This window comes from Populus nigra, chromosome 8, assembly GCF_951802175.1.
Source record: "Populus nigra chromosome 8, ddPopNigr1.1, whole genome shotgun sequence".
In the NCBI taxonomy this organism is placed as follows: Eukaryota; Viridiplantae; Streptophyta; class Magnoliopsida; order Malpighiales; family Salicaceae; genus Populus; species Populus nigra.
The window spans coordinates 13,632,394-13,642,857 of record NC_084859.1 but is presented as its reverse complement, the minus strand read 5'-3'; the positions used below and the strand labels follow the sequence as shown (position 1 = coordinate 13,642,857).

General features: G+C 31.4%; 1 protein-coding gene across 1 annotated transcript; it reads right to left on the bottom strand.

Moving 5' to 3' along the window:
• Nucleotides 1–629: 629 nt before the first annotated feature.
• Nucleotides 630–1,784, bottom strand: LOC133700896 (uncharacterized). Its single transcript, XM_062124627.1, has one exon. It carries the CDS (start codon nt 1,547–1,549, stop codon nt 716–718), a length of 834 nt encoding a protein of 277 aa, XP_061980611.1. The 5' UTR covers nt 1,550–1,784; the 3' UTR covers nt 630–715.
• Nucleotides 1,785–10,464: the final 8,680 nt, after the last annotated feature.

The following is a 10,464-nucleotide window of genomic DNA, read 5'->3' as shown; positions in this document are numbered from 1 at the left end:
AAATAATATTTTTTTATTTATTTTTAAAACTATACATTAAAACGATCTAAATTATTTTTAAAAAAGAGTGTGGCATTCTCTTCCTGTCAGCATTAGAGCTCTACAAAAAATACTGAGTTGATAGCTTGACAAATCAACATCAATATCGTCACACAACGACAAATGACCCCCTACTCTTTTTTGACCAAACTCTCCTAATAAAATAATAATAATAATAATTAAAAAAAAAAGTTACAAAAAGAACAGGATGTGGCAGAAAGGTTACTGAGCAATCAATAACAATGAGTACATTTAGAGCGTGTTTGGCAGTGTGGTTGCGGGTGCTTTTCAAATAGCTTTTCGTGCCGAAATGCATGTCAATGATATTTTTTTATTTTTTAAAAATTATTTTTGACATCAGCACATCAAAACGATCCAAAAAGTACAAACCGCACTCAATTTTAACAAAAAAAAAAATTTCAAATTTTAAAGAAACGCAGGTACAAACGCAGTACCAAACATTCCCTTAAACAGTAACGGTGGGTAGGTTAATTAGCATTTATCAACCCGATCTCTCTCACAATAACCGCACCATAAAAAATATTAAGAAAACAATTAACAGCTCAAGATTTTAAAATCAAGAAAGAAAATTTGTGTTGATAAAAGCACCAGATTAATATTTAAAAGAAAAGCACCTCCAAAAAATAAATGAAAAGAAAATAATTTCCATGTATTTTTACAATTTATAGATAATAAGAAAACAAGGCAACACCGCACGACTATCAAATGCCATCAACTCGCCGTTATCCCCACTCACCGAGTCAAACCCGACCCGACAGTCATCAATCAATGAATCGAACCCGACTTGCTTCGTGACCCGACCTGCTACGACCCGACAAACAAGCATTGCTCTCCGTCCTATACCACCACCAGCGCTCTCATGAGCTCCTCCGCTGCCGGAAAACGTGCAAACTCTTGCTCCTTTCCCTCCAGGGAAAACCCACGCATCACCACGCGCTTCATGTACACCTCCAGCGGGACCCAAGCAATAAAACCGCATCATCTCGTTTCCATCCGCCACACACCTTGCGTTTTCCTCCCGCGTCGTTCCACCTGTTAACTCGGCCCGGGTTTTAACAATTTCTCGATATTCTTCAAAGCGAGTCACCGTTCTCGGCCCGTTTTGCACTTTGAAAATCATCTCGATTCGACCTGGGAATGATTTATTGCTCCAACTGGTGTGAAAGATGATATCCACCACATTTCTTGAAGGATGTCCGTCAGGCAGCTCGGTGAGGGCAGGGAAAACGGGGTCAGTGTTCCGGGTTGAACGAGAACGTGGTGGGGGTGTTGAAACGGGGTTTGAGGTGGGTTTTTGTTGGTTATGATTAAAAAGATGGTGTTTAGGTTTTGATCTCTTGGCTTTGGTTTCAACAATGACATCTTTAGTCATTTTTGAAGAGTTTTTTCTGCAACTGGAGCTGGGTAACAAGTGTTTCGGGTTGGGGTTAAAAACATCATCAAGTGCTCTCGACTTACATTGCAAGGACTTAATCCACCCGCTCGCCATTGAACGAGGACAAGCCGACCTGCAAACCAACCGGATCCTCTCTCTTGAAAAATGAAAATTAAAAACAAGAAGAAGGGAGAGTTCCTTATTTCATTTCTATGTCTATGTCGATTTTGTTGGGTTAGAGTTTTTGAGCGAGGTGTTGATGTGCTTGGGGATTCATTTTCTTTCGACTCAGAAGTCAGAGTTTTGTTTTGTTGTGTTGTAATATAAAGAATGAAATGGAAGGGACATGGCGCGATATTAAATGGACACAGCAACTGGTTAATCTTTTCAAATGACGATAATGACCTAGACAGAGTGTTCTTTCTAGACCTTTTGTCCGTTTTAATCTGATTTCCCTGATGTGCTAAATAGACAAGCATTACCTTACCTTGGATTACAAAATATAATACAATTTCTAGATATTTCATTGGAGCAATTCATATTATTTTTTCATTTTTATTCTCAGATATTATTTTAAAATTCAGCATTCTTGGACCAATTTAATGACTGATTTCTTATATTTAGTTAATGAAAAATAAAATTCAATAAAAGAGTATTAAAGTGTAAAATAAGTGGATAAGTGGTTTTTTAAGGATTATATTTTTTTTTTCAATTGTTTTTAGATAAAAACAATATGAAAATAGGTTTTTGATCAGAAACCTATATTTTGATTTTTCAATCACCAAAACTGACTAGAAAAAGACCAATTGGTGAATAGTATACACAGTATAATAATGAAAATAAATATATTTTTTTGTTATTTTTAAATTTTTTATGTTTCTAATTTCTTTTTTGCTTCAATAAATAAATTGCTAAAAATAGTATACACAATAATAGGATAAATATATCTTAAATAAAGAGATGCATTTTTTTCCTTATTTTGGATCGTTATGAGTCTTTTAAATGTTTATTCTAATCACTTTTTATTTTTATTAATGAAGTACATAGCTCAAAAAAGCTTTATTTTTTAATTGATAAAAATAGATTAATAAAAAAAGCAAATTATTTTATTTGGATAGAATTTAAATTATTAATTTTTTCATCAAAGAAATATTGGCATATAATTAAATAAAAAAACTTGAATAACTCTAAGATCAAATAATTTAATCTACATTTATGTTTCAGCTTTTTAGTCTAGTTTTTTTTATTTATATCATCAGCTATACCTAACATTTATTTACATATATAATTTTTAATTCACCTAATAATTAAATGCTTGAGTTAACTTTTTGGAGTAAAAAAAAAATCTAACTGAAAAATGACAATGCTCACACTTTTATTTTTAGTTTTTTAATTAAAAAATAATTTTTAATTTCACGCTCAACCTATCACGACCAAGATAATTATTGTTTCTCTATTCGAATTTTACTGGTACAAGAGATTTGGTTCGGGTGATTTGCTTTTTAACTACTTGTATAAATTTTAAGTTTAGAATCGAGGAAGGTTATAAAAGTTTTTAAAGCTGATTAAGTATCCAATTCAAAGTGCGGTAAAAGTTACCTTTTATATTGTTTGTTGTTTATGAATACATTTAAATAATATTTTTTATTTTTTAAAATAAAATTTTAATATTAAATCATTAAAATAATTTAAAAATATATAAAAAATTAATTTTTTTAAAAAAGACAGTATAGTTAACCGCAGCCACGTGCACCCGCAGACTGGCTTGATTTCGCAGCTTTTCATTTAAGGTAACACAGGGGAAGCTAATATTTTTTTGCCCGTACCAGTGTCATATCAGTCATTTTCTCTTCTTCTCTTCCTGGTAAATCCCACGGTGGCAATATTTGCCTCTCGTTTCTTTAGGGTTGTTTAAAATTCACAATCAGTGTTTTCATGTCAGCGTACCATCCATCATCTATCTGCCCTAATCAAAATCTTAATTATTTTGCATCAGTATAGTCTAAATTAGTTAGCACTCCATCCTGTCAAGTCATTTTCCATTTAAGGCTACCTCTCTCTCCCACCTCGTTTTGAATGCTTTGCGTTTCGTTCAGCTTTGTTTCTCCTTCGAATCGAAGCTACACCAGCTATTTCCTACTGTAGTGCAGTTTTTCTTTAAAATATATTAAAAATATTAATAAATCAAAACCATGGCAATCCTAAATAAGCTTTAAATCATCTCCAAGTAGCGCTCCTATTTCGAAGAGTCAAATTAATAAAATAATAATTAAAATAGTATAAATATAGTTTTTTTATTACAAATATTCTAATGAAAAAAAATCATTTAAAAAGCTAATTGTATTGGAGTAGAGAAATAAATACTTTATTTTTTTTTTTTTTTTTGATTATCGTGGGTGTCCGGGCCAGCTTGCGCGCACCTCGACTAATCCCACGGGTCCTGAAGTTAACGACCATGTAAGCCTCCAGTGGCCATCATATGAGCAGCCATAGGGTTTGAACCTGAGACCTAAGAGGGAGCAAACCCCTTAGTCCCAAGCTCTTACCACTAGGCCACCACCTAGATGGTTAATAAATACTTTATTTTTCTTTAAGGAGCTTGATGTCATTATTTTTACACATAGCTGCATTTAATTAATTTATTTTTTATTTGCCTCACTTTGATTGGTTTTTTTTTTAAGATATATTTTTGAAAAAGAAGAGTCAATTTAACATTTTGTTCAGCACTCAAAACGAATTGATTAACAAAAAAGAATAAATATATTTTTATTTTTTATTTTTGACTTTCCATTATTTATCACAACCTTTGGAGCTGCTCTAGCAGTGTTCTGGCTGAAATTCAATGCAATAAGAAACCCTAGGGGACCCCTCCAGGTTTTCGTTTTGTTCTCTATATATGCATTATTGATTCTCCTGTGTACCGGCCTCCTTAAAAAACAAAAGGAGGGCTGCCTTGACAAATTGATCAATGGCCATTAGCAGTTTTAATGTCAAATAATTAAGTAATTTCTTGGATCGTAATTGCAGGGAATTGTTCGAAGGATACTGCTCATCGGAGTAGGACCTCCATGATTAGGAATTTGTTTTCAGTCGCGATATTCCATTTTGCTTATGTAGAGGGACAATCACATCAAAAACCACGATTAGGGTGCTTTGATCAGACACTGAACAATGATGAGTGGGTTCTCTTTAATGATTTATTGGTTATCCTGAGATTAATTCCTTGAAATAGATCAGACTTCAGAGATAAGATAGAGGACCGAAGAGATGAATCTTTCGTTGGAGTTTGAATGGTACTGTGAGAATAGAAGACTAGAAAGAGAATGGAATATTAAAGAAGCACTCAGATTTAAAACAATAAAACGACAACTTGTCCTCCACATTTCTTCTTCTTTTTTCCTTTTGGATTTTAATATCAAGCAGCACCATTAAATAATTTTATATCCCTTTTTTTTTTTACCAAATTCACGATCATGTATAAAGAGCTAGACTAGTTTTTTTTCACCCGTGCTGATCAATGAGTTAACTTTTTTTACCATTTAAAAATTTTATAAAAGCATTAGAAAGTAAAAACTCCATCCATGTTGTCTAAAACACTTTTAAAACATTTAATTGGTGATATGTTGGATAAAATATTTTTCTAAAAAAATTTGAGATATTAACATATCAAATTGATCCATGTTAACCATGATTAATCTATAAAACTCGTGACATATAATATGAGATAGTAATAAAACCATAAATTCATATTAAAACAAATTAGAAAGCCTGATTATAATAAACCAAATATAAAAAGGTTGAAAACAAATAAAAACATAAAGTTAAAATAAATTTTTTTTGACTCTAGTAAACTTACCTTGACAGTCGGCACAACAAATTTTTCTAGATGCAAAAAGGAACATATTAAAGCAATGTTAGGATAATATTCCAGTATAACATGAGATAAGCAAAAGAAAAATATCAATGTACTTGGTGTTTCTTAAAAGCAAAACCCTAAAAGTAATCATGTAATCCATTATTTTGTGAATTTGACTAGTATGTAACATTTAATTATTGTCTCAGGATAGTAAAGATAAAGATAATTGAGATAATATATAAAAGAAGACAGAGATAAAATTATGTTTGGTTATGAAGATAAAATAATTGTTTTCATATTCTATTTGGTTACAATAAATAAGAAATAAAAAAATAAAAAAAATATTTAAATTATAATATATATTATTGTCAAACTTATATATTTTTAAAAATAATTAGTTTTGTTTTATTTTTACTTTAGTTTATAATGAGTGTTAAAATCAATAATATTATAATAAACTTAGTTATAAAACCAGGACTAACTAACAGGTTAACCCAAAGTCTGGACTAGTCTGAGTTTAAGAAAAATAGAGGAATGATTGACTTGACCTTATACGGTCAAAAACTTAAGTCAACACGGGATAAAACACGGGTGAAAAACCTGTTGATTTTTTTTGAAATTTTTCTAGGTCATTTGGCTTGACCATTCCAACCTGTGATTTTAAATTTGTTTTGAAGATGGAGATAAATTTTGTTTATTATTCCAATAAGTTATTGATCCTTATGATTTTGAAGCGAGATTAACCCTTCATTTGATAGGTAATAAATTGTTATTTCTTTGCTCTATATCTATATTTTTTAATTTTTTTAAAAGTATTTTTTTTGGTAACACACCCATTATTAAAAAATAAATCTAAATGGTTCCTTTTAACTAGTAGTTAAAAATATAATATTGCAGCATATAGTCCTAGAAGTTCCTTTACTCGTGGAAATGCTTAAAATGATATGTGATCCTTCTAATTTGTTCATTTGTTAAAATTAAACTTTTTTGCTTTAAATTTTGTAAAACTAAGTATATGATTGTGAGTATAGTAGAGGCTATATTTCAAAATATATTTTTATTTAAAAATATATCAAGATAATATTTTTTTTTATTTTTTAAAAATAAATAGTATTTTAGCCACAATATCAAACACTTCCTTCTATTTTAATTTAAAAGCACGTTGAGATGCTTTATCCAACTCTTCTAATGTATGGCATTTATCTAACCAAATTAAGAGGCTATTTGAAATTGCATTTTAAATAGCGTTTCATTAAATTTCAATTTATTTTTGTTTTAAATTTTTTTAATTATTTTGATATACTAATATAAAAAAATTAATTTTTGTAAAATAAAAAATATTAATTTTATATATTTTCAAATTAAAAACACTTTAAAAAATAACAAATATTGTACTTACAAACATTATCTAAATACAGTAAAACAAACGAAACGATTAAAGAATCTTTGATTGGTGGAGGAGTTAGAGAAAAACTCGAATCCCCCAACTAAGATCCTTGGAAAAGACAAGTTAGGATACACCGCATACCAAGAGGAAGATTGGTTGGTAACCCTGGGGGAATCAGTTGGTAAAATTCTTTTCCAACTGACAAAATCAGCTGGTAATTTTTCATGCAAAATTTTACCAACCGAAAAAATAGTTGGTAAATATTAACAAATTCATCAGATAAGTTGAAAAAATAGTTGGTAACAAATTCAAACATGGCATCATGATGATATTGGCAATAGCACAGGGCAAGAAGGCAAGTCTAAAGCAAACTACAATGTCTCACTATAAAATTATTTTAAGAATTACTTACCATATGAAAAAAAGCTCGGAAAGCGAGCAACTTGAAATTATGAATTTTGAAACCCATTGTGAATAGCTTAAATCTTAAAAACAAGAAGGCATTAAAAAAATAAAATCTGAAACCCACTGTGAACAACAATTGGAAACAAATCTAACTAATCCAAACCCATAAAAAATAAAAACAAAATAATCATGCATCCTATCCAAGAGGCCCTAAAATTTAATATGCACAGATAAAAGGTTATTTTGTGTTTGGAAAAACAGTTAATTAATATGTTCAAGTACTTGAATTTTTTCTTTTTAATTAATACAAGGAACTCCAGACTTATGATATAAGTTTGAATACTTACAAAGATAGTCTTAATCGGGGAATTTAAAAACCATCCGATGATAAAGTCAATATATTTATGAAAAGAAATTAAATGACTTAAAAAAACCTTAAATTAAAGGAAAAAAAATATTTGTTCTTGATTTTTAAGTTGGTTAATGCTCTTAAATTTATATATTTTTATCTTAAGAGATGAAAAGTTTTTTGGGTCTGACATATTTGTTAGACCCACGTTACCTTGGATTTGATGGATTGTCAAGTTTAAGTATTTTGAGTGTGATATATTTGTCATACCTACGTTATCTTGGGCTTGGCTAAATGCCAGGTCTAAATAATTTGGGTCTGACATGGTTGTCAGATTGATGTTACCTTATGCCTACCTATCTGCTAAGTTCAAGTTTTTTTAGTCTAGCTATCTGTCAAGTTTAAGTTTTTTAGATCTATTGTATTTATCAGATTTATATTATCTTGGATTTAAATAATTATCTAAATTTAAATTTTTGGAGTTTCGCATACTGGCTAGACCAACGAATTATATATAACACACGTGCAATGCTTTAGAAAAGCCGAAGTATTAATATTGGTGCGTAGTAGTAAAATAAGAAGAAGAAGCAGTAGCTATGAACTCACATCTGTTTGTGCCAAAAACAAAATCAAAGAAAACAATGACTTTATTATTTCTTTGGAAGGTTCGACAAGGCAAAGATATATTCAAGGGATTAATTTGATTTATTGAGGGGATTAACAATTGGATACATTTTTTTCTTCTGTTTTTTACCACCCTCGAGCCATGAAATAATCAATGCGTTTTTGGGACAAGTAATGCCAATGACTTAAATGCACCTGTATCATGAATCTAGCTCCCTCCTTCACCACCATTAATGTGATATTATTTCTTGCACCACCTTGTTCTACTACATGTCATTAATGCCGCTTTGGGATTTCCCCTTTGATGCCTCGTTGTCAGCCCATTTTTACCATTTCCTACCACGAATTTTCTGAGTAACATGTGAGCCCTTTGTAGCATTTTATTATCCTTGCATCTGTGTTAGGTACATTAGCAGGAATTTTATTCGAGATTGAGATTTGTAAGCAAGCTCAAATCTAAGGATTTATAAGATCAGCAACCCTTGTACTAAGCAGCAACCCGACATCAATAAACCAGACAAGGATTCAGGTACTTATTTATGAAAAATGTACTTAAGAAAATAACGCTATCAATTAAAACTTTTTTTTTTAAAATAACACAATTTTATAAAACATTCATATCACACTTGCATGACCCACTCACACATGCACGTCGAATCAGATTGAAATTGGCAAAAATCCTTTTCCTATTTCCCTTTTTTTCTCTTTTCCACCTTCTCCTCCCCCTTATCCTCCACCGCGAAAGCTCTCTCTCTCTCTCTCTCTCTCCCCCCACCGTGTCCTTTCTCTCTCCCTCTCTTTACCTGCGCATCTTGAGGTCATACAAGTTTCACATGCACGTTTTATAGTCGCGCATGTGTGACCTACATGTTTTATAAAACCGTGTTATTTTAGAAAATAAGTTTTCAATTGTGATAGTTTGCGTATTTTTTTTGCTATTGTGCTATTTAAAAAAAAAAAAAAACAAAATCTCATGAATGCCAAGGAACCACAAATATACTTGATCAATTGATGAGTGATTATCGGATCAATCAAAACATTTTGTTTTTGACTTGTCCAGATGGAAACAGGAAGGACTGCGATCATGTGATTTTTTAGGCCGTGGCCCTTGGGGATTTGGCAGGTTGATAAGGGAAGGTTTGCTGGGCATGAAAAACTGCTATTTGTAGGTCCCGTTTTAAGAGGCTGGTCCCCGTTTAGACCTACAGCAACTTCCATGACATTCACCCACGGTCTACCCTACACCATTTGGGGTCTTCTATCCTTGTAGGAGGGCTGTTGGACGCAGGTGGTAGTGGTTTTAAAAATAGTGCCCTTACAGATTTGGACCCTTATTGACTAGGTTAATCTGTGGTGAAGCCTGTGTTTGGTAATTCGCAGGTGGTCAATTTTGAGTTCTTTGAGTAAATCCTAGAGAGAAACCAAATTGAAAATTTTGTGGTTACCAATTTATGGTGCCAACGAACTTTTCTCTTCTTATATATAAAACAGCAAGAGCGCATGATTTGACCCAAAATATTTTATTCTACATAGGAGCAAGCCAGGTAGTATAATTGGACCAGGAGGAGGTTTTACTACAGCTCTAGGACTAGGACATTTTACAGGGTCTGAAATTGATGATAGCTGTCATGTTGTGAAGCCCTAGTAATTGTACGTTGCAAATAGGCAATTATAAAACAACAAGTCGGAACTAAAAACCATGCTTATAAAAAAATATACAACCCGGTGAATGTAAACCATCAACCCAAATCCTGGCCGAGGCTACCGATTTTGTTTAATAAAACAATATTGTTTTAATAATTTTTTTAAAAAATCAATCATGGAGTTAATATATCAATTCACGAATTAGCTAATCAAACCTGAAGCTGAAGTTTAAGCAAGGTTTGTCATCGAATTGTGTTTTATGACTATGCTATAAAAAAATAATTTAAAAACCGGAAAAAGACTTGTATTATTTCATCATAAGCTGTCCACTGATATTCATATTCCCCTCCTTTTTTGTCATAAAAAACAGTAGGAGGTCGTCATCCTAGTTATGTTATGTTAAATTATAGGTATTGTTTGGAGTAGCACATGATCGAATTCGATTTCCGACATGTTTTTCCTCAAAGTTCGCTGATCTTATTTGGCCATGTTATTCCCTAACACCAGCATATTTGAGCACGATCTCAGTATAGGTATTTCTGAGTTACTTAAGAGCCCATTTAATCATTGATTCATGTGTTACGTATATCATTACATTAGACCTGATTCCACCGATACTTACGTCGGCAAGCACCCGGTTTATTTCTTATGATTAAGTATCCTTCACTTCTGGCTTTATTTAAGGAGTTTGAAAGTATCATAATGATTATTTTAAAAAAATAATTTATTTAAAAATATATTAAAATAATATATTTTTTAATATT

Excerpts from the sequence above, each read along its gene's own strand:
- LOC133700896 (XM_062124627.1), bottom strand. The coding sequence starts at position 1,549 with ATGGCGAGCGGGTGGATTAAGTCCTTGCAATGTAAGTCGAGAGCACTT.